Source organism: Equus asinus, chromosome 10 (genome assembly GCF_041296235.1).
Source record: "Equus asinus isolate D_3611 breed Donkey chromosome 10, EquAss-T2T_v2, whole genome shotgun sequence".
NCBI classification, from domain to species: Eukaryota; Metazoa; Chordata; class Mammalia; order Perissodactyla; family Equidae; genus Equus; species Equus asinus.
The window spans coordinates 103,540,745-103,565,833 of record NC_091799.1 but is presented as its reverse complement, the minus strand read 5'-3'; the positions used below and the strand labels follow the sequence as shown (position 1 = coordinate 103,565,833).

The window sequence follows — 25,089 nt, the reverse complement described above, 5'->3', positions numbered from 1 at the left end:
AGCTCCGCGACCCGCGCCCCGGAAAACAACGAGCGGGAAGAACCGCCGCCAGCCCCGCGTGGGACAGCTGAGCCAAAGAGGAGTCCACAGGTGCCTGCGCGCCAGCGTCCAGGTTTCCCGCGCGGCCTCAGGCAGCTCCGCGGACAGCCCGGGGTCGCGCGTGCGCAGAACGGCGGGGGTGGGGCGGGCCAGGGAGGGGGCGGGGACTCCGGCGTGTGGGCGGTGCTGGGCCTGAGGTGGGGCGGGGCTCCTGCCGAGTGGGCGAGGCGGGCCGCTCTGCAGCCCGCCCGCGGCCCGCCCTCCGCTGCGCCCCGCGCACCTCCTGACCGCCCCCTCCAGCGTGCGGATCCGGACCCGGGGAGCTCGCAGCCCGCGTGGGTCTCAGGTAACCGCGCCTCCCGCCCCCTCGCCGCCGCCCTATATGTTGCCTGCCGCAGTCGCCGGGCCATGGACCGCGCCCGCCGTGCCCCACGATGAAGCTGGCTGAGCGCTTCCTGCTGGACGCGCTCGCCTACCTGTTGTGCGCCGCGGCCTGCCTGTGCTTCGTGGTGTTGAAGCTGGTGAGCTCTCCTTATGGGCGCCACTTGTCCCCGCGCTCCGGCTTTCGTCTGCCGGCGCGGGCCGCCTGGGCTGTGCAAGAGCTGCCCTCGCTGGCCGTGCCGCTCTTCGTGTGCGCCGGGGCGGCAGCCGATCGCCTCCAACGCTGGCCCAACAGCATTCTCCTGGCCATGTTCCTCGTCCACTACGTGCAACGGTAACGGCCGGCTGCCCCGCGTCTCTCCCTGTGCCCCTGGCCCGGCTCCTTCTGCCTGCACCCCGGGCCCGCGCCTCTCCCTGCACCCGGCCCGGCGCCCTCCCCCTACACCCCGGCCCCGCGCCTCTTCCTGCACCCGGCCCGGCGCCCTCTCCCTGCACCCCTGTCCCGGCTCCCTCTGCCTACAATCTCCGGCCTGGTTCCTTCTTTCTGCACCCCAGGCCTGGCCCCCTCTGCCTGCACCCTCTGCCCGGCGCCTCTCCTGTGCCCACCGGCCCAGCTCCCTCTGCCTACGCTCTTGGCTTCCGCTCCCAGGGTCTTCTCCTTATTCCCCCCCCCTCCCCCAGCGCCTTCTTGTAGCCTTCTCCCCCCGGCCATCCCCGGTGCCACCACCCTGCGCCCCCCAGGCAGCCTCGTCTTGTCGACCCCTCCCTGGGTCCTCTCTCTTCACCCCGACTTCCTGGAGTCCTCCCAACACCCCAGCGCTGTCTCCCTGTGTCTGCTGGCCGGGGAGTTATCTGGGAAACAAACATGTCTGAAAAGTGGGGGAGACAGGGAGACGGTTAGTGAGGAATTAAAAGGCAGTAATAGAAAAGAGTTTTCTGTAAACCTTAATCTAGAAGGTAACTACCTCATAATCCTGAACTTGGATCCCTTTTATCGGGTGGTGTCTTAGGTAAATGCAGGTGATCTCAAGTCACCCTAAGCAACTTTTTTCTGCTCCTTTTCTGCGTTTCCCCTTTTGTTTGGTGTGGGTAGAGGTGTTTTCTCCCAGCCAAGTGATAACCTGCAGCTTAGAAACCTGGCTTCCCAAAAGGACTTCTTTCCCCCTTACAGTAGGGGCTGTCTCAGCTTGAACCCGCCGCTCTCAGGGACTCTCACCTGGACTTTGTGCAGGGGCCCCAGGACGCTGGCAGTGGTTTTCGGAGAAGTGACCTTACACACAGATAAAGTCCTAAAAGTGACTTCCAAATCTTTGGTTTTCAGGTCTTCTAATAAGTTGGGGGCTCTCTCCAGCCTTAGGCTTTAACTTTTATACGCCTAAACCAAATGGCTGAAGAAAAGTTTAAAATAAAATTTTAAGATTTTTCATTCAGACTTGACAAGGCTGCACAGGTGAAAAGAATGTTCTCTGCATCCAAGAGAGTGGGGCTCACTTCCTCTGTGACTGTGGGCCAGTTACTTGACCTCTCTTGTTTTGGGTCCCCCCCTTATAACAGCCACTTCGTAGAGACATAGGAAGAAGTGTGTGTGTCTGTGTAAACCTCTCTTCATCTGCTTCTCAGGACTAGCATTCCTGGCTCAGCGTGTGTCCCCCTCTGTTCTTATGCAGGCACGTTGAATGGGCAGTGTCAGTGTTCAAAAAGGCTTTCTGAGTCCTGTGTCCCTGACAATCCAAGAGTATTCCATTAAGCAAGGTTATTGTCACCCTGCCAGATTTTTTTGTAATGTGATTGAGCATTACTGCAATTTGGATATTAATAATATGTGCATGTCTGTATATGCTTCGCTGTAAATGTGCCAGAACCTGTGTCTGTCCCTGTCCATTTCTCTAATGGCCAGAAACCAGCTCTGGAGTCAGCCTGCCAGGTGTTATCCCACCCCCAACACTCAGGACTAAGATAAGTAACTGAGCTGCCCTGCAGCAGGGCTTCCCCATCTGTGAAATGTGCACAGTGATGCGACCATCCTGTGGGATTGGCATGCGTATGAAATAAAGGCAACTCCATAAAATGCTTGCATGGTGCTGGCAAATCTGAATGGTCAATATTGGTAAATAATACCGTTTTATATTGCCATGCAAACGGGCACATCCATGTACATTCTCTTCATGTCACTCATGTACATTGCTGCCAGCTTTGAGTTCCAATAAAGAACTTGTAAAGACATGGCATCGGAAAGGGGTAAAGGCAGCACTTTACAGGGCCTTGTCTGAAAGCCTGGAGTCGAAACTTTTTAATTTAAGACACTGTGTTTAATTGTATCTAGGCTCGCTCTGGTGGGAGACCCAATGCAGCCTCCCGAAAGATCAGAGTCACTTCTAGAGTGATAAAACTTGAATTGCTCATTTCATCCAGATGTGGCCACTGAGACAGAGAATTCACTTTTCCCCAAGGCTGTTCGACGCGAGATCGCTGGGACTAAAACCCCTAGTTCCAAGATGAGTGGCTTTAAATACTCTGCTCCCGAGGATTTGCTGTGTCAGGTGTAGTTTTTTAAACAGCTGGGCTACTTTTTTCAAGTTGTACATGTTACTGTACTCATAGCCTGTGTGTTTTGGGGACATTTAAGTTTTCCAAATAGGAAGATAAACATTTTCCATTCTACCCAAGCAACTAATTTATTAAACGGTCATTTGACCTAAGTCAGTGAGCGCTTGGGGAGGACCGAAACGCATACAACACTGAGCACTTATTTCAACCCATCCACTGAGCCAGTCAACGTGTACAGAGCCCCCCGTTTGTACAGCGTGCCACAGATGACACCAGGCTGAGTGAGAAAGGAGACTGTATGAATGCCAGCCTGAATCGGGCTGGTGGAAGAGAAACCAACTAGGGACAAGCTCCAACAAGCCCGAAGCAGGTATTGACTTCGGGAATTTGGCAGATGTCTTCAGAGGCCCCATGCTAAGCTTTGAGGAGTGAGGCAAGGCTCTGCCCTAGAGGAGTTTGAGCCTCATGAGGGAGAGGTGAGGACCAAAGCCAGCTAGAGGGGCCTCCCAGGGTCAGGCGGAAAGGTGTGTTTGCTTATAGGAGACGGAGGCCTGGGCGTTTTCCTGTGTTTATTCGGCACACATTTACTGAGGAGAGGTTTGTGTACCTGGAACTGTACTCGTTATTGGGGGCATAGAGACAAGATATTCCCATAGGGAGTCAAGGAGCGCCAGACAGATTGTGGAACAGCTTCTGGATCTTTTTGGCAGAAGAGCCATGGAGGGAAGGGAAGGCCAGCCAGGAAGGGGACAGGGGACAGCTGTAGGAAAAACTGCACAAGGTCCTGTCCAATCCCCCAAGGATGGCGAAGGACCTTTGTAGGAATGTTTTTAATCCACAACGCAACAACTTGGTTGTCCAGAGGCCCTCAGTAGTTGTAGTGTTCACCTGCGTCCTGTCTGCCCCCAGGTCGCCTCCTGCTGATCATAGGCTTCTGAGTTCTTGAGGGCACAGGCAGCGTCTTCTCATGCCGCCCTTGGTTTTGCTGTGTGTGGAGCAGCATCTGAGCCCTTACCTGCTCACCTGGGACACATGCATGCTAGAAGTGGGCAGTGGTTTCCCCTTGTCACCAACATCAGCTCAGAGCTGCTCTGCCTTTGTCAGAGTCCCTGGCTATTCCCCTGGAAGCTGCTGCCTCACCTCAGATTCTGCTGCATTCTATCCAGCCAAGCAAGTTTTTTCGGTATTACCTGAAGCCAGGCTGCCTTTTTCTTTTTTTTATTTATTTGTTTGTTTGTTGTTTTTTTTTTTTGAGAAAGATTAGCCCTGAGCTACCTGGTGCCAATCCTCCTCTTTTTTGCTGAGGAGGACTGGCCCTGAGCTAACATCCCTGCCCATCTTCCTCTACTTTATATGTGGGACGCCTGCCTTTGCTCACGTGGCAAAGAGTCCCTGGCTTACTTCTTCATCCACTGCACCTCCACTTAACAGAGGTTAGGCATCCCGCTTGGGCATGTGGAGCCTGTTTTCCCGGCCAGGTGACTGCAGACCTTGACTGGTTGGGGGCCACACTGAGAGGTGTTGATTGGCCCCCCGAGTGCATACTTCTTTATGTATGGACACTGAAACTAGAATTTCATGTAATTTGCACGTATCATGAAATATTCTTTTGATTCACCCCCCCCCATTTAAAAATGTAAAAAATGTTTTTGGCTCACAGGTGGTACTAAAACAGGTGGTCGACTGGATTGGGCCCTGGGGCCGCAGCTTGCTGACACCTGATCTAGACTCATGTTGCCATCACAGGCAAAGATCACGAGTGGCAGATGAGGGAGGGGATGTGAAGATCAAACGACAGAGGTTTGGGCTTCACCTCTACAAGGTGCCAGCCAGTGTTTGCCAGTTCTTCAGAAGTCAGTCTTGAACTTGAAACCAAATTGGGAGAAATCTATCAAAAGTTTGCTGTACATGATTCTCATCTCCCAGAGGGAACATCTCCCGTGTTTTCATTTCCTGGAGGGGAATGACTACCACAGTTGCAGAATGTCTTCCCCAAGTTGCTTCTTTAACACCTCATTCACTTATAATTTAGAAATTTGTGAGAACTAGCCCAGAGCTCTTCCCTAGATCATTTTCTTTTAGTATCTATTCTGTATATTTCCAGCATCAGAAAGTTTTTCCTTTCCCCTTTTGGCCCTGCATTCCTATTATCCTGTGTTGAGTTTAGCGTGGATTTTGTTCAGGTCAACAGTCCCAGTCTCTTATGAACTGAGTACTCTGGATTTTTAACAGGGATCTTTCAAAACCAAGGCCAGCACTTGCCTCTCCCATGATGCTTATTTCCTACTCTTTCTTCTATATTTCTTCAAACTGGGAGTTCTCACACTCAGTTCTATACTGCAGTTTGCCTCCTGGGTAATTCCTTGAGAACTTAGCTCCCAGGAGAGTTTTCTCTCCACTTTCTCATCCTCTTCTCCTTTGTCCATTCCCCATGGTTCAAGAATGCCCTCCTCTCACTTTGGAAATGAGGCTGTTCACCCTGGGCGCTTCTCAGGTCTGTGCACTCAGTCATAGAGTGAGAACCGCTTTGTCTTCCACCATTGAGTGTCTCCGCTGGGTCTGACGAGGCCCTCTGCCCTGGCTGAGGAACAGGGCCCGGAAAAGCACCATTACAACAATGCCTGATCCCAAGGCAAAATCTCTGCCTGTTTTTAAGGGAGCCCACGCTGGTCCAAGACACACACACTTTCCCACTCGAGACCCAATCCTCTCCATCCACAGGCAATGTTGGCCTCTCACAGTGCAAGCGTTCACAGTGAGCCTGCATCCCAAATGCCAGCCCACTGTACCAACTATCTGCCCAGGTAAGGATCATGTTTCCACAAAGCAGAGGGAAGAGGCTGGGATTCCCTGTTCTTTTTAGGTGCTTGCCAACACTCTAGCTTCCAGATAAATAACTGCCTCACTCATGACATCATAGCCAAATGGATGCTTCATACCCAACTACTGCTTTGCCCTAACCCTGTATGAAGTCTTCTTTGGGGAGTTGGTCTGAACAAGGCGAGAACCTTGAAGACTGCTTTTGATTCTTGTGAATGTTCTCTCAAGGGGTTGAGTGAGATTGTGGGGGAGAGAACGCCTTGGAGATGCACAGCCAACATTATATTATGATTATCATGCTACTACTATTACTGTTAATAATTAAGTATGTTTCCACCCTGGGGTAGATGACCAGAATGGAAACAAATAGTAAGCTTTTACATTTTTTCCTTGTTTTAAGGTATAATTTACATACAATGAAATTCACTCATTTTAAGTCTATAGTTTGATCAATTTCGATGATTGTGTACAGTTGTGTAATCATCGCCATGATCAAAATATAGAACAGTTGTGTTCCCCTTAAATATCTCTTTGTGCTTCATCACCTCTCCTGACTCTAGTTTTGCCTTTTCTCTAATTTCATAGGTCTAAATTCAATTTCTTTCATTGTTAGAGAACTATTTAAGTTGTTGATTTCTTCTTGGGTCAGTTTTGGTCATCTGTGTCTTTTAGGAATTTTGCCTATTTTCGTCCAGGTTGTCAAATTTACTGGCATAAAGTCATTCGTAATAGCTCCTTATTGTCCACTAAAGGTCTATAGAATATGTAGTGATGTCCCCTCTTTCAATGTATTGCACATTTATTTTAAAGAGAAAATCAAACACAAAATAAAATCTTGCATCCTTTCCATAAGTTCCTAATTTCTTGTCCTTATATTTTGTCTTTAAGCTTTTGGTAGTGTGCACCTAAGTAGTGTGGTATAAAAGAAGACATGATCTTTGAATTACCAAGGTTTACGCTTAAACTCAGCCACTCACTGGCCCTGTGACCTTGAGCAGATTAGTTATCTACTCTGAGTTTTAATCTTGTCCTCTGTCAAATGTGGGGAGCAGTGGCTCCTGCCCGGAAGCTAGGAGGCCTTGCAAGTGGCGCTCAGTGACTGACAGCCTCTGTGATGGTGATGGATGAGATGGTGTCCTCCAAATTGTATTGCTCAGACTAGAATGAGTGACTGGTTTTAGGGTAGTGGAAATTTTGGGAGACTCTTGAAGCCTGTTTTCTCTAACTCCATGTGTCTGTTTCCCATTCTGTATAATTAGAATCCTGAGTTTGTGCACTATGGTGTAGATTATTGAAATGTGGGAAATTCTGCTTTCGACAGATATAGTAAACCAATACAAGTATTAGTGGGAATGACTTTTGTACAAGGAAGCAAGATTAAAAGTCCAAGACATTTAAAATAGAATTGCAACAATCATATTCCTTATTGTTGGTTGTTTGTGCTTTTTAAAATTTGCTTCTGTTTCCTGTTTCCGAAGGTGCTTGATTTTCCCATTTCTGATCCGAGGAGGAAAGCCGATGCCATTGCACTTGTGTGTGTTGGCATTCATGTTCTGTACCTATAACGGCTACTTGCAAAGCAGATACTTGAGCCAGTATGCGGTGTACACTGATGACTGGGTCACTGACCCCCGATTCCTGACAGGTGGGTGTCTTAGTGAGGCACTCTGTCATTCGAGTCATAACTTTAATTTTCATATTCCAGTAGTTTTCAGTTACAAAGTCTGCTCTTCTCGAGAGAACAAAGAGTCCGTGATGGTCCCTGACCTAGCAGCAGGGGGCCAGAGCACCGGAGGTAGTCAGGCTGTCCCAGCACACCATCAGCAGTGGACGATGACGCAGGTGCCTGGTGTCTGCCCACTCAGGCGCTGAATGTGCAAATACCTGTTTGAAAGGCAAGCCTAAAAATAGGAACAAGCTCCAGCAGAGTGGGAGGCGTGCCAGGTTTGAGGAGACGTGGCCACCAGTTGACCATGTAATCTAAGACAGGCATTAAACCTCCTGCGGTTTCTTCCGGAACATGAGAAAAAGTCAGACTGGATTATCTCCCAAGAAGGCAATTAGACTTTTATGATTACACTAACTTGAATAAACGTTTGGTTTTTCTTTTTATCAATTAATGTAAATTAATGTATATTTCCGAGTTCTAATGATAACCTTAAAATTCTGAGCAAAAATGAAAATAAAGCATTAGCAATCAAAAATATTTGCAAGAGCATTAAAAATATGTGATCTTGGGGCTCTTGTTTATAAGGAAGGTTCTCCTGTATATTTATGTAGTTTGTCCTAGAGTTTAGAAATTCTAGTGCATTCAGGTGTAGCTTGCCCCCTGGTAGCAAACTGTGTCTGAAATTAGTCCATCAAATTTTCAAACTTCCCCACAGGACTTTACCTTAAGCTACATGAAGCAACCTTATATTCCACTTGGCTTTTTCTCTATGTGTATGAATTTGTAATAATAGAGAAAACTAATATTTGCATAGTCCTTTGTTGTTGACAGAGCATTTCACGTTTCTCAGCCGTATTTTTTTCTGTGGATTAAAATCTTCCAAGGGCTATGCCCTCGTCAGACCTGGGAAATTTTGCACTGAGAGCTCTGTTTCCTCATCTCTCACGGGAAGGATGGAGGGGAATGTTTTTAAGATCCTTTTCTGGCTCCACATCTGTGTCTCCAGGAAATGCTAGGCTAATTTTGTTTGTGCACTGCCACATCTGTCTTCTCATTGACCTGCCCTTTGACGACCCAATTTTCTTCTGCCCCGACCCCGAAGAAGCAGGAAGAACAGGCTTTGGAGCTCCTTGAAGAAGGCTTGGCTTCTGCCCACACACACATTCTGCTTCCCACGGTCCTGAAAAGGGCAGAAATTAGGCCCTTCTCAGGTGAGAAGGGAAAGGTCAGAGGCGTGAGCCGTCGGTCCAAGGTCTAAATCAAGGCAGGAGCAGAGCCTGAGTTGAAACCAGCGGACCTCGCTGGTTCTCCCCAAGGAAGGCTACGAGGTCAAGGAGGAAGGGGATTTTGTTTTTTAACTAAAAAGATAAAGGTTTTAAATATTTATTTGAGATTCTAACAGGACTGTGATGAATTGTTTGGATACTTTTGGTAAACAACAACAAAGCAAAGAATCCTTTTGGTCTGTGAATTTAAATGTCATTTAAAGGAGCTTGGCAGACAGACCACATCACCTGCAGATGCCTTGAAGCTGGTCTAAAAGTCAAGACACCAATAAATTGTATACAAACCTCTAGAATTTTCTACAATTAAACAGAAAGATTTGAAAATGAAAAAATATGCCAATTGGGAAACAAACTAGGTTACCTTTTGTGTATTATATTTATTTTGTAGAGTTTATAGTTTTTGTAAGGAGACTACATGAAATTATGTGAATAATTAATTACACTTACATAGTTACTATGAGAGCTAAGTAAGTAATAATAATAATATCCTAACAAAAAGTCTTTCAGAGCAAATAAAAGTGGTTGATCTAGAAGGTTTTAAGACCCCTAAAAATGGAATTAAATATTTGGCTTAGATGAGCACAAATACTAGTTTTTTTTTTACTAATCTAGGCAATTAAGGGAGCTTGTCTCTTAGAAGAGAAATAAAGTAAGCATGGAATTTGGGGAAAGTGCTTCTTTCTGGAACCTCAAATTGGGGGTCAAATTACCCAGAGGTGACAGACTGAAATGCGAAAAGGTAGCAAATCAACCATAAATTTATGGATCCAATAAGTGACTTATTAAACATTTTACAAAATTTGGTGCAAACTGTTTATAATTTCTGTCTAAAGAAATTCTGCCTACAGCGGTGAAATCAGAAGGAAGAAATCTTGAGACCCTTACTGTAGACCACAAGGTCCTACATGTCCCCATTGTAACTGAAAAATTATTTTAGGTCACTGGGAAAAGTGATGATAATTAATAATAATGTTACTCCAAGTGTACGTTTCTTTGATATTGAATTGAATGCTACCGTTAAGCACAATTTGCCATTGACATTCTTTTAATATTTGAGAACAATCGAATTAAATTTTTATCAAATGAAGTGGTTCTTTTTATGAAACATTATTTTTGCATTTTATCTTTTCTTATTGGAATTAATTGATGTGATACTAGTAAGAATGTGACTTAGTAAGTTATTAAGATGCTAGTAACTTAAAGGTACTCCTTTAAGTGATAGAAAACCTCTGCAGACGTTTAAGAATGGGAGATGAGACATTGGGGATGCTCTGGGATGTCTCGGATGAGCCGGACAGCTGGCAGTTGACAGTTTTGTCGGGAGCAGCAGTGGATGAACAGATCCAGGAATGCTGATCGCTGAGCGAGCAGGAAATTAGTAGTGGGGGAAGTGGTGCATGTGCATTAAATTGCTCAAAGAGGTGACCAAGGAAGAAGAGAACCAGGGATTGTCTCTTAGGAACCACCACCTCTCCAGGGGCCTGAACACATCTCGTTATGAGACCGCGTGCTGGGACTCCCTCTCCTCTGCACATGGAGAGGGCGGTCCTGCCTCCCACAGTTGTCGTGAGGATGAGTAATCCCGTGGGCTGGCTCCCTGATGACAGTAACCCCTTTTTCTAGGAAGAAGCCTTGTGCCAAAGTCAGAAGTCCTGTTTCTAATCATACCAGTCATCCTAAAACCATGGATTGTGGCCAACAGGTCAAAGTATTTTGAATGGATTAGATAATTTATTAGAGTTATTAGAAAAACTAAGCTCTATTTAGCATACTTGAGAGCAGTGCTTATAAATTATCTTTTAAATAAAAGGCAATGTTTATTATAATGATTTTTTCCTATCAATTATGGCTAAGATGTTGTACTAATAACAATCATATGAAAGATTACAGTGATACTATTCATTCAGGCTTGGACTCTCAAATTTTGTAGTTCGTTACTCATAATAGTCTTGTGTATTTTTTTCTTTAGGTTTTGTCCTGTGGTTAATAGGCATGCTGATAAACATCCATTCAGATCATATCCTAAGAAATCTCAGGAAACCAGGGGAGACCGAGTACAAAATACCCAGGGGTAGGTACTGAGAGTGGAGAAGTCATTGTCAAGTGGCATTGCCTGGTGCCTTGCTGTGTCAATTTTGCCAGATCTAACAAGTAAGGTCCAGTATTTGTTAGTTGCAAGTTTTCAATGTGAGTTGCCATTATTAATAGCAGTAATTATGATTGTTGTTTCATTAGAATGATAAAAGAACCAACTCTGGGTAACCAAATGGTTGTTAGCAAAAAGGACACTCCAGTTATGTCTGTGTTTGGAAAGAGAGTATGAGGAAGAATTCCTGGTTTACAAGAGCGTCCGATACTTTGTTTCTGGTAATAGAAGTGATATGTGACTGATCCTCCTTCTGAAAACAATTAAAAATGTTGGATGAAACTTTTAAAAAATCTGTTTAAATGTGTCAGTATCAAGAAAGGAAGTAATCCTCAGAGGGCAACATCTAAGCAAGTGCCGGAGTCCAGAGTGCGCCTGGTGAGAGTCCGTAACCACGGCTGCCCTCCCGCTGGCTTGTAGCCCAAATTCACCCCGCTTGGATGGTACAAAAAACCTCCAGCCGTGCACGAGGATCTGTGTGGTCCTAGCGGGTGGTGGCCTCACGCGTCGGCCAGCACGAGCCCAGATCCCTGGGAGCATCTGCCTTTAACTCGGGCCATAGAGAGCCTGACGGACCATGGACCACGGAATAAGAGCCAACCTGGAAGGTTGCAGAGCCCACGAGGAAAGATGTCAGCACAAAGGATGATGAATGAGTGTCGATGAACTTGAAAGACTTCAGGTCTTAGAATTCACAGAAGCAGATTACAAAATGAATACTAGATATTTAAAAAATAACAAAGGGTTGGGGCCGGCCCGGTGGCTCAGCAGTTAAGTGTGCACATTCTGCCTCAGCAGCCCGGGGTTCACTGGTTCGGATCCCGGGTGCAGACATGGCACCACTTGGCAAGCCACGCTGTGGCAGACATCCCACATATAAAGTAGAGGACGATGGGCAGGGATGTTCGCTCAGGGCCAGTCTTCCTCAGAAAAAAGAGGAGGATTGGCAGATGTTAGCTCAGGGCTAGTCTTCCTCAAGAAAATAAAAAATAAATAAAAATAAGACAGGATTGAAATTATGAATAAAGAAGTAATACGCTATAAAAAAAAAGACCAACCAGACATAAGATAGGAAGCAATAGAGCTTCTAAAAATGAAGAAACAAAACCCTCAGTAGGGCTGTACCCATGACCAAGTGGATAAGTTCGTGCACTCCACTTCGGCGACCCAGGGTTTCACCGGTTCGGATCCTGGGCACGGACATGGTGCCGCTCATCAGGCCATGCTGAGGAGGTGTCCCACATGGCACAACTAGAAGGACCTGCAACTGGAATGTACAACTATGTACTGGGGGCACTTTGGGGAGAAGAAGAAGGAAAAAAAAGAAAAGATTGGCAACAGATGTTAGCCCAGGTGCCAGTCTTTCAAAAAAAAAAAAAGCCCTCTGTAGGTAAAGTCAAACTGCAGCGGAGCTAGAAAGCGCATGGCAGTGCTTAGCTTGAAATTCCTCCACTTATCTTCCTGGAAGCCATACAGGGAGGACAACACAACACTCAAATGACCGCAAACTCCTGCAAACCCCACATCCCTTCACCTGTGCCCTGAGGTGGTCCAGGGAGCGTGCTCTGCTGTCTGGCCTCGGGGCCTTTGCTTCTCCTGCCTGGGGCGCTCCCACCCCAACAGCTGCAGCCCAGCTGTCCCTGAAAGTCTTGGATGGAGCCTCCCCTGCACAGCCAGGTGGGTCCCAACCACCGTCTGTGACCACGACCTCCCTCCGCCCCCAGCCCCACTCCCAGGCCTCTCCCCTGCTCTGTTCCTCGCAGCACCCGAGGCCTCTGCCGTGCTCTGTACTTCCCTGGTTTGTACACTGGATTTACTGTTCCAGATGGGGGGGTCTTGTCCACGCAGTACCCCAAGTGCCTACAGCAGGGTCTGGCCGATAATGTCGACCTGATGAATCTGTGAAGATTTGATGAGTGAAGGAATGAATGAATGAATCTATCCTTGAAAATTTCTATTGTCTTCAATTTTTGGTCTAAGGTTCTATATAGGTCCCTTTTGTGAAGGCAGTTTGTTCATTGTTATTCTGTATTCTCTGTCCTTGAGCCATGAACTAGCGAAGTGATATATAAGTATACCAAAACAGTGGCATTTTACATTCAGATAAATCGTAGGTGTTGTTATAGGTATTTAGTTACTACCAGAAATTGTGATGAGAATTAGTAAAGCTAGTATGGTTGAGTATATTTCATCGGTTAAAATTCTGTAAAGCTTCTATTTTCCCAGAGTGGAATTTATGTTCTCTGAATAAGGATCTCTTAAGGCGGAATTTCCTGAGGCATCATTTGGTGAACGCACTGCCTGGTCTGCTTTCTTCCAGGAGGCTTATTTGAGTACATAAGTGCAGCCAACTACTTTGGAGAAGTGGTGGAATGGTGTGGCTACGCCCTGGCCAGCTGGTCTATCCAGGGTGGGGCCTTCGCTCTGTTCTCATTCTGCTTTTTATTCACCAGAGCACAGCATCATCACCAGTAAGTTTTAAAACACTTAATAACGTTTAGCATTTTTAATGTGTTTTCTACCTTATTGTAGCAATTTTCCAGTTATATTTTTTTTCAGTTTTTACAAACCTCTTGTTTCTGTTAATGAAGCTGGTACGGACAATGTCCATTTAAAACCCATGTCCCAGGCCAAAAAGTATGAATAAAATCACAAAAAGCATGTTCTGTTGTATACACGTCTGCATGAATAACTTTTTTATCTGCTGATGAAATTAGAACCTTTTTGGGATCTTCTGACAAGATTTTTCTTTAATCTTAAAATGCTTTCTCTTCAGTGAAGCCATCTTTGGAGTCAGTCATTACTCTCACCATCTCTATCATCTTGACTCTAAGCTGGTCTTTTGGTCCAGACTCTCAGCTTTTAAAAGTAGCTTCAAGTTAAGGAAAGGTTGTTTTTCCACAGTTCAGTTCTCTGAAAAACTTCCATCTCCCGTGGAAAGGCACAGCCCAGGAGTGAAGCAGTCACACGCTAGAACTTCAGGGCCAACTGGAAAGTCATTATCGACACTCTCATTGGTCGCTCTTATTTATCACGAGCCTGAAAATGCACAGTCCTGGGAGAGGTGCCCTCTCTGTGCACATGTGTAATTTTTAGAAAGAAGAGGGCAGTATGAAGGGGGCTGAGGTTTCATCACCAAAAATCAGCACACTGAAAACAAACGATAATGAATAATGGGCACTAGAATTCAAATCACCAGATGTTTTAAAGAGGCTGGGTGCCAGTTTTCAGTTCCATTTTGAACACCACATTACAAAAGAACTATTTTTTTAAAAAAGGATTAAAGGAAAAGAAAAGAAATGAAAAGAATATCTAAACCGTTGAATGACCCGCTGTTTGTTCTAATAAACTTCAATCACTTCTTCTTCCATCCCCAGTTCTTTTGGAGTGTGATTATCAACAATTCTCCAGCCTTCAAAGAGAAACCTGAGGGAATTCATTGGAACTCCCTGTCTTTGACAGTAGGATTCTTTGAGTTTCTTGAGATGTGTCGTCATTGTCACTTTGAAGTGAATCTCACTGCTCTCCTGTCCAGTGACTTTTAGTTTCATGGATTCTCCTTCCTGCTTATCCCCCAAATCGTTAGCTGAAGGTTTTGCCTCCTGGTCAGACATGGGGACAGAGGTTTCTCCCGAGGTCCCCTCACTGCAGCACCCTTGGGTAGGCAGGACCTCGCTCCAGGGTTTACAAATCCGTCTCTCTTCCCCTCAGGTTACATTTTTGAAATGTTAATATTAATTTGAGTTGCCGGTCTGTTTATACCATTCTTAGCTAAACAAGTTACAAAGCCGTGCAAATACCTGAAGAATGACCGCCCTGTAAGGAATCGTCAGATACACGCCAGCACATCGTTGGCTCCACCCCGTTCTGAGCCTCTTTGAATTTACGCTGCTGGACTCAATGGTGAAGTTAACTGTCAAGCGGGGCATTTGGGATCTGTCCTGGAACGCGCTGTCTACAGCAGGGAATGCTGGCTGCGCAGTGACAGACCACAGAAAGCAGCAGTTGGAGGAAACCCCGAAGCTGGAGGGACGTCCCAGCCTCAGGCCCTCACAGTGTTCATTCACACAGAGGCTCTCCACTGTGCGGACCTGGGTCCCTGATGGGCTCCAAGGCTCTGCACACCCCCCAATCACATCATTTTCCAAAGCGTGGGGCCTCAGCCTTTATCAGAGCCCCAAAGGGCCTGTGATCCATTTGACCAATAAAATAAAAAATAGAGGATGTTGAAGCTGAAGTGAACTTAGAGAGCATCTTTCCAGTCCAACAGATGAAGACACTGAGGCTCAGGGAACAAAGTCTCAGACAGGTTGGAAGGCAGGTCTCGTTGAGAAGGGAGAGACCTCAGCCCCGTCTCAGCATTGCAGTGGTCCACTGATGCTGCAGCGATGATGGAAATTTGGCCTGGGCGGGTTGCCCTGGTGCCCACCTTGATCCTGCATGTCCTCTGAGCTAGGGAGAGCATTGCACCGCTTCACTGGCTTCGTTCACTCCAGAACATTACGTCAAAATCTCGGATGCCGCCAATGCTGTGAGGCATACAAAAATCTGTAATGTTGTCCTACTTCACGGAATGTGTCCTCTCTTTTGGGAAGAGGACACAGGTAAAAAGCCAACAGAAGAAGAGAGAGATATCATGGCGTAGTGGAAAATATGCAGACTTTTCAGAGTGAAAATTCCTAAGTTTGTTGCCCAGGCTCACCACGTATTGAAAGATGCTAAGGATTATTCAAGATAATGACAGAGAGCGGTCAGAGCCGTAGCACCTAGGTAGCTAATATTCGAAGACATTATCTTGAAAGCGTGAGAGTTACTGAGATCCTAAGAGGAGAACCCACATGTTTTGAGGTGCTCGGCTGTGCTAGTGAGTGTGGCATCTTTACAGACAGACAATGAGGGGCGAGCAAGCTCCAAGAGCCAGGACCTGTCTGCCTCGCCGACCTGCTGAGACGACAGAGGTGTGAAGAACATTCATACCAAAAAGGGCTCTGGAAAAGGGTGCAGTGTCACAAGTAACAGAAAACGCTGCAGTTCAGGAATGCTTTGCTGCTGTGGCTAATGAATTGCGTCCTCCCAGAAGCACGCTGAAGTCGTAACCCTGGCTAACCTGTGAAGGTGGCCTTATTTGGGAAAGGATCATCACAGGTGTAATCAGTAAGATGAGGTCACACTGCAGTAGGGTGGGCCCCACATCCGCCATGGCTGGTGTCCTTACGAAAAGGAAAAGTTGGACACAGACCCGCACACCAAGAAGAGAAGGTCGTGTGAAGACACAGACACAGGAAGGATGGCCATGCGACGGCAGAGACAGAGAACCAAGAGAACCAAGCCTGCCCTACAGCTTTGGAGGGGGCAGCCCTGCCCACACCTGGATTTCGGACTCCTGGCCTCCTGAGCAGTGGGACAATAGATTTCTCTTCTTTAAGCCCCCAGTTGGTGGCACTTTGTTATAGCCACCCTAGGAAATAACCCACAAGCTTTTCGGCCATTTAAAATCGATTGGGCCATAGTAAGGGCAACCAGTATTAGTTTCGAAGCCCTCAGTTTTCTCCTCTGTTACAGGACGTCACACTGGAGTTTTCCCTAAATCTTCTGCTGTTTTTCTATGGAGTGCTTTTTTCAGAACCAGAAAGAGTCATATTCTAAACAGTCTTCACTGAAATAATGTTACCACTTTAGGCGAAATATGTGTAACAAAATCCTCAAAATGCATAACACCAAGGTAGATTTCATGCAACAACAATGACAACCACCAGTGAATCTCTGCCCAGCCTGATGTCCTGTGCATGTGGGGATCCCTTCTCCTCCCAGCAACAGAGCAGAGGCCCGAGACCACCACCTCATCGCTGCCGTCGCCTGTGGGAGAAAATGTAGTTCTGTACGTCGGTTATATTAGATAATTAAAAAGTGAATATTGGCTGGTTTCTAATAATAAAAACAAACCAGAGAATACTGATATTTTAAGAAATTGGATCAGAGGAAGATTAAGCAAGAGCATGCCAAGTCAGTTGCAAAGATGTTTTCTCAAATGAAAAGGGAAGGGGCAGATCCCTGTCAGCATTTGAGTATGAAACTTAGAGAAATAGAAAATAAATAACTCCACTTTGCAAATTGAAGTCTCTGTTAATGAAAGCCCAAAGGTATTCTTTGCAGAAAGATTCATGAGTTGAAAGGGCTCTTTGTCATTCATTTGCTGTTTAAATTGACGTCAGTGCGAAGCCAATTCTAATGGATCAACAATGAATCAGTTCACTTTGGTGAAAGTATGTTCAGAAATGTTGGATTTATAAACCAAGGACAAAAGAAAAGCTGTCCTTTTTTGTTAATAATCCAACGAACCCGACTAATTAAACCATCAGATAAATTGATTCTAAAAGAAGACAATCCGTGGGGCTATTCCTTGCACTGTATTTGATTTCTCAGAATGTTCTCAAAGCAATATTTTATTACAGTGAATTTCTTTCTATAACAGCTAGAAGTGAAGTATTTAAATTCATAAATGATTATGTTGATCATTAGACTCTACATCGGAAATATTGGTTCCACTGTGCTGAGTTGCTAACAGATATTCTGGTTGGAGGGCAAAGGGTCTAGGAATTATAGGGAGGCATGTTTCCACACCGTTTTCTTCCCCGCCAGCCTCTAGCAGCCATGCTTATTCAATGGGGCAATGCGCTGGCTGCACACGCTTTTGCAGCTCTCCGTGAAATGACAGCCGAGGACAGACATGTACTTTTTTTTTAATTTTTTATTTATTTATTTATTTTTTATTTTTAAAGATTAGCACCGGAGCTAACAACCGTTGCCAATCTTCTTTTTTTCTTTTTCTGCTTTATCTCCCCAACCCCCGCCCCCTACGTAGTTGTATATCTTAGTTGCAGGTCCTTCTAGTTGTGGGATGTGGGACGCTGCCTCAACCTGGCCTGACAAGCGGTGCCATGTTCTTGCCCAGGATCCGAACCCTGGGCCGCTGCAGCGGAGCACACGAACTTAACCACTTAGACACGGAGCCGCCCCCAGACAGGTACTTGTTCACGCCTAAATCGTGGAAGCTGGGGGCCGGCCATTGAGGACAACCTTTGAGGAGGGACTCTATTAAAATAAAAAAATCACTGCACATTTACCTATTTGTTAAGTTTAATGTCACTTAAAAAAATGAATTCAGGGGCTGGCCCGGTGGCGTAGCAGTTAAGTTCGTGTGTTCTGCTTTGGCGGCCTGGGGTTCACTGGTTCAGATCCCGGGCATGAATCTATACACCGCTTATCAAGCCATGCTGTGGCAGGCATCCTACATATAAAGTAGAGGAAGATGGGCACAGATTTTAGCTCAGGACCAGTGTTCCTCAGCAAAAAGAGGAGGATTGCCAATGGATGTTAGCTCAAGGCCAATTTTCTTCAAAAAAAAAAAAGAATTCAGTGTGTCTTCAAGACACTATGATTGATAGTGTAATGATTTTTTAAAAATAAGGCCTAACCAGAATATGTTTATGAAATCCTTCATCTCACAGCCCCATTCATCAGACTTGAATCCAAAAAGCAGGATTTGTGGCTGCTCAGAAAGTGTTTACTCAATTGTCAGTGACCTGTCTCCACCAGAAAATTGGCAACACTGAGCTGTTTGTGAGCCAGAAAAACAGTAACTGCTTTGAAGAATTATCTCAGATTGAGCAGAATCTCAATGTGATGAAATGGGCATCCCCCAACAGGGGATTACTTCACTTGCAACAAAAAGGCAGTGGACTGTTAGTTCAGGTTCGACAACAGTAAAATCAAGACAAAAAATTGGTGTCCAGCCCTGGTCAGTGTCACATGTCAGGTTTGATTCCAGGGTGAGTGAGAAAAATAGTAGAAATCATGCTGCTTTCCCTTTAAAAAATATTTATACATACGCATATGTCTATAAATCTTAAAATATAATTTCTTGAGGTGGATTTGTGACCTCAGTGATTAAATGAATGAGAAAATTTCAATCTACTTAATCATTTAACAGAGTATATTTTGTTCCCATATAATGATTTCTGTGAAATAAATTTGACATATTTGAAGAACATCCCTTTATTGGGAGAGAAATTCTTGATCTGACAAACGTTCTTTCCAACTTGGTGAGGAGTCAGCCAGCGCACAGCACTTCGGACCATCATGCAGGTGTGTGTGGACATGGCTGTCCTGTCTCTGTGGATTTTAAGCTGTCATCAGCTTCTGCTCTCGCCCTTTTGGGACCAGTATGTCCCTCTTCAGTGGGCAGTTTCAAGGAGTTGGCCTCCCTGCCTCTCAGTGCACAGTGCTCAGTGCTGCTGACCCACGTGGAAGCTCTTAGAAACTTGTTCGTGGTCCATGACCTAGATCCCTAGCAGGCTGTCTTTGTCCATTCAGGTTCTAATTACAAAAAATACCATCAACTAGGTGGCTCTTAAATGACAAACGTCTATTGCTTACAGTTCTAGAGTCTGGACATTCAAGATCAGGGTGCCAGCATGGTCGGGTCTCGTGAAGGTCCTCTTCCAGGTTGCAGACGACACTTCTCAGTGCCCTCACGTGACAGAAAGAGCAAGGAGTTCTTTGGGGCCTGTTTTATCAGGGCACTAACCCCATTCCTGAGGGCTCCTTCCTCATGACCTAAGCACCTTCCAAAGGCCTCACCTCCTAATACCACCACCTCGGGCGTTAGGTTTTTAACATATTAATTTAGGGGGTACACCTTCAGCCTAGCACAGGTGTGCTGAAAACTTTCAATCACTAATGAGTAAACACGTGTGTTATGCACCTGCACAAGCTTTGCGCTGCCATTATTTGTAGCCACATTCTGAGATGGGCACTCTGGTCTCCAGCCGCATCACTGACCTAGAAAAAGCTCTTGTTACTCTACCCTCTTGTCAGGGGAGGGGTGCTTGGTCCAGAGGTCCACTGAGCAGCTTCTCAGGATTTTTCTCATCATGTGCCTTTTTGAGGACACAGAACAGCATCTGAAATTACCCATGGCGGTCTAACATGTTATCCTTCTGCATTTGTGGATTACAGTGTTAACTTGTGTAAAGTCGACAGGATTCAGCTGGCTCACCTTGCATTTGTTGTTGTCATACATTTCTGCCTTTTCTACAAATAGCTAATCGTTTTCCATCAGGATTTTTAGTCTGTTTCGCATTCTTCGGTGCTTATGGAAAGTCCTTTTTTTCTGCCTATTTCTCCATCTTATGAAATTACTTTTAATTTTTACTCCATCCACCTAGTTGCCACTCTTTTCAAGGAGCTGTTACCCCCAAACGAATGCATGTGCCTTTGTTGATGCAATTTATATAGAAACTTAAAATGCCTGTTTGTTCTGAGTGCTGGGCCACATTATGAGCAACCCCATGTTGCATTTTCCCAGCGCATAGTTGGGTGCCTTTGCAATAGACCAGAGGTCTGGAGCCGTGGTTCTCTCCTAGGCCTGAGAAAGCTATCCGAGTCACCAGAAGATATTCAAGATATGCCTGGTCAGCTCCTCTCCTCCACGCCGTCTGCCTGCTTCCCAGGGCTGGCACATGCTATCAGCATCTATATCACATGTCAGTCATTTTCCTTGCCAATAGAAAGGTGAACTATATAGGTTCCTTCTTGTGAGTCACACTTTATAATCAGATATATTTAATTATTCATGATATGGACAAAATCAAACTATGTATCTGAAATGCCAAAGCTCTTATTCCTACTTTGAAGAAGCTCAGTATTCCTGTATAATGAAAAATAATGTCCCTTTTGTTAGCATCTGTTAAATGTTTGCGACAGAATTATTTCTTTTGTTTAATGTTATTTTTTCTTATTTTAGGTGGTACCTTGAGAAATTTGAAGATTATCCGAAGTTCAGGAAAAGTATAATTCCATTTTTGGTCTGAGTCCATTGTCAATGGAGTTATCTTCAACTTGAAGCTTTTTGACAATATTTCCTTGGGGATCATATAAATGAATTGTTTCTCTCTCATTTTCTTTCTACTTCGTCTTTTCTAAGATGAAGATTTCTAAGATTTGCTCTAGGAATTTTTTTCTAGAAAATTTGTAAGCTACCTGATAAGAAACTACTGAAGCAGAAATGCAGGTTGAAGTAAGACACTGCACATCAGGTCAGGAAGCAGGGACTCTGGGTAATGACTGCTGACTGTTTCTCTGATTTTGGATTTACCTCTTGGGGCTATGCACAGTTAAATGTGCACAAGTCCAGAATTTACAAGCCATCTTTGATGGCCTGTATGGACCAAACATTTCTCTCCTCCTACAACTCCCTGCAACACTTGGCTCAAGGTCAAAGGCGATGTTACCCCTCCCCTCCTCTGTCTTCAGAGGTTCTCTCTTCCCTCTCGTCCTGCTGAGTCGGAAAGGCTGTGGTACCCACAGGGTGGTCATGGCCTCAGGGAAACTCATGAGCTCTCACTGTTGGGTGCTGTGCAAATGGAAAACTTGGGGATAGAGAAGGGAGATGTACGAGGCCCCGGTGAGGCCTAGACAGGGGCATCCGGAACTTGCTCCAGCCTGGCTCACCAGGTAACTTCACTGGCAGGGCCCAGCGCTGGGAGTGTTCATAAGGAGCAGCCTTCTTTGTCTCCCATGAAAGGGACTTCTTGGAGACCCGCAGGTCGGAGCACGATAGTGCAGCAGGGCAGCCCCCCCCATCTCTGGTCCTTTGCCATGAGCCATCACTAGTCTCTTCTATAAGATGATTTTTCTTGTTCCTTCCAGGTAGAACTAGAATTTTTTAAGGCTTTTTTTAAAGTACCCCTCAATATTGCAAAACGATATCTTGACCAAGAATTTCTTACTTAGATGCACTCAAAAGGTCCATGCAGATAAATGATAGTGATACAGTTTACTACTTATTGCCAGATATTTAAAAGAAATCTCTAATGAGAAGGCTGTGGAATCTCTTGGCCCCTCTGGGAAAATCTAATGAGCACATGGTAAAGATGCCCTCCTCTACTAGGACAGCACTGCCTTGTTGCTGTCACCTTTCCAGAGGTGGAAACGAAAGAGAACTGGAGATAAGAGAATTTGCGTTCACTCATGATCCACTAATGGTGCTAGGGGGCCTGAGGTCACATCCTGTCGTTTTGCTGCCTGCTGACTTTGGGGAGGGAGCAGGCCCTCCTGCACCCCAGCTCCCTAGGCCCCTGGGCACCCCATACTCCATTGACTCCCTCCACTCTTCTCCTGGCTCGCCTTCCCAAGCAGGGGCTCCCTTCCTCACGAGAAACTGTATTGTGGAGGTTCGTAGTTTTTAGAATCTCTTAGTTTTAGATTACTCAGAAAATTTTTCCTGATGTGGCTATGCTTCAATTTAACTAAAAACAATGTTTTTGCAGGAAATTTTCTCCTTTTCTGGCCAACTAATTACTTGAAAACGTAAAGCAATAAATATTTCGGATCTCCTCAAAAAAGCTCAAACTTCTGAGTCTGTCCTGATTGAGTTGGGTCCACATGTTCTGGAAGGTGTCCCTGGCCAGAAGGATGTCCATCTGAGAGCTAGAGGAGCTCACTGTGAATTTTCCCTCTGTTACTGCTTCCTTTTTATTTTAATGACCGGTATGTACAGACGTTTGCCTTAACTCAAGATCTGCTGCATAGTTTCTACTTTCCTGGCACGCACTGGATGAATGATTAACATAGGAATAAATCTTGATCTGTCTCGTCTCACTGCCCTCCATTTCCTAAAGACTGTAATTTAGTAAATTATGTCATTGTATTAATTGTAATTAAGGAGATTAATAAAATTACTGTTAAAAGTCCAGTCATTTTGTCAGTCGTCCGTTTTGCTCTTCTCTGTCAATAGTTCTTCACCCTAGAAGTTCAGACAGTAACATTGTTTTCAGCCCTGACATCTGCTTCCCACTTATGTTAACGTTTCGTCTGGCCAGCTCCATGGCCGACTGGTTAAGTTCGCATGCTTGGCTTCAGAGACCGAGGGTCTCACCAGTTCCGATCCTGGGCGTGGACATGGCACCGCTCATCAGGCCACGCTGAGGCAGTGTCCCACACAGCACAACCAGAGGCACTCACAACTAGAATATGCAACTATGTACTGGAGGGCTTTGGGGGGGAGGAGGAGGAGGAGGAAGAAGATTGGCAACAGATGTTAGCTCAGATGCCAGTCTTTCAAAAAACAATTTCATAGCATCAAATGTTCTTTTCTATCTTGGTAGAGCTGTGTAACATTCTTCATTCTTCATGTAAATCTAGTGTGTTTCTGTTAAGGTTATTTTTACATAATTGATATTTTGTTTATTGTGAATAAGAATGCATCCCCAAGTACGTTTCATAACTAGGATAAATCAAACCTATTGATGTTTGTATATTTGGCATATCCAGCCATGCTACTGAAATTATTTCTGAATTCCAGCTTTTTTCTTTTGTTATTCTTAGGCTCTCCAGCTTTGCCATCATATCATTTGCAAATAAGTTCTTTTTTGAAATATTCAAAGCTGGTGCTTTAGTTGTTTGATTCTTATGACAGCAAGAAATTCAAGAACAATATTGAATCATAGAGGTGATTGTCAGGATTCTTGCGTGATTTTTAAGCATTTTTTAATTTTCTTACATGGTTATTGGTCTGTTTTCTACCTTAGCCATTGGGATCATTTCTTTGCTTTTTAAAAAAATCATCTATTTCTTTTGAGATTTTCAAATGTGCTCCATATGGATCAGCAATGAAAAAGAAGGTCTGCCAACAGGTATAGAGGAGAACATGACCACTTGGACATTCCAACCTTGTGGGTTATTGTCTTCCTTAGATATTCTCAAAGTTTATCTTTTTTTGTTTTACTCTAACTTTTATTATGGTAATTTCCTCTGTATTTCCTAACTTCTTAATATCTGCTTTTGTCTTATTTTCACTAGTCTAATTTGGGGGAGAGATTTTTGTTGTGCTCGTAACTGCTTAGGGGGAGTGCTTCATTCCTTAGCAAGCGTATTTTTAGCTTTTAAGGCCGCGCGTTTCTGCTAAGTAACCTTGATAGCATTTCCTGAAGTTTAATAACATTCCTATAATTATGATCCTGAGTCGTCTCCAGTTGCACTTCTTAGGTTTGCTTTGATCTAAATATTTTTAGGAAACTAATTTTTGTTTGGAATGGTGATTTTGCTTTCCAGCCATTGGGGAATTTTATTTAAAGGTTTTTTGCTCTTTTTCACAAGTGTAGATGTAGCAGAGATTTTCTGTGAAATTTCTCCTCTGTGGATTTTGAGTTTCCTTTGTAGTCTCAAGCCTTTTATAACAATAACAAGACCATTTTAAAAAGTTTATCCTGTTTGTTCTATAGTTTATTAATTCAAACATATTAATTATATTGTTAAAATTCTCTGCACCCTTGCTTTTCTTCCATGTCAGATTTTCCTTATATTTCTAATAGGTTTTGCTTTCTGTTTTGATGCTGTTGTTTTGCAAAACTTTCCATCTTAACAGTCTCCATCTGTTATCAGCATCAGATAACATTGTGACTTGAATTCTGCTGTGATAAGAATACTGCCACACTGCTTTTGTTATTGGTAAATTCATCTGGCATTTCTTCACATATCCTCTCATTCCAACTTTTTAAATGTAATTTCTTTTAGTTCTCTTTAACAACCTAATAAATTGACTTTGCCATTTAACCAGTTAGCTCTAATTCTCTTACTAATTGCTAGACCAAAATGTTCTATCTTCTATCACATTTTCTGTTTTTATTGTTTGTTTGCAACTTCCTTTGTTTACTTTCTATAGTGATTTGGAAAGGAGATTTCCTTTTCAAAGAAAAAAAAGTAACATTCGGAATGGTTTTATGGGTTTTAGGAGTACACTTAGAAGCACTCAGTTAAATATGATGAACTGAACATATGCGTTTACTTCTCCCTTCCCTGTCCTGACCCCGTTACGATCACTGGGAAGGAAATTAAGGGCGAGGGAGGAATGGCCCCATGAAGAGAACGAGATTGAGTCGTCACTGCAGAACAACCGCAGCACACGAGGGAACGGGGACAGGTCGAGCAGGACGGAGGAGCTGTGGTGATGGGGGGCCCACAGTGTGCCCTACTGAGATGGTAGGTCCTAGATGCCAGGGCTGACAGGAGGGAGGAAGCAAAATGTTGTCCTTAAAATGAGGGCCAACTGGAAGTCTGTGTACAGAGCAGACAACAGTGTTTCCTCTCTTCCTGCTCCCCACAAGCAGCCCATAAAGCCCAGAAATGAGCCATAGACCCAT

General features: G+C 44.8%; 1 protein-coding gene and 1 pseudogene across 1 annotated transcript; one reads left to right on the top strand and one right to left on the bottom strand.

Annotated features, from left to right (window-relative positions):
* The first annotated feature begins 233 nt into the window (after positions 1 to 233).
* Positions 234 to 22,643, top strand: SRD5A1 (steroid 5 alpha-reductase 1). The gene is made up of 5 exons (XM_014828417.3): positions 234 to 754; positions 7,266 to 7,432; positions 10,712 to 10,813; positions 13,209 to 13,359; positions 20,694 to 22,643. The coding sequence occupies exons 1-5, from the start codon at positions 474 to 476 to the stop codon at positions 20,758 to 20,760; spliced, it is 768 nt and encodes a 255-aa protein (XP_014683903.1). The 5' UTR covers positions 234 to 473; the 3' UTR covers positions 20,761 to 22,643.
* LOC106822989 (small ubiquitin-related modifier 1 pseudogene) lies at positions 14,091 to 14,639 on the bottom strand (annotated as a pseudogene).
* Positions 22,644 to 25,089: the final 2,446 nt, after the last annotated feature.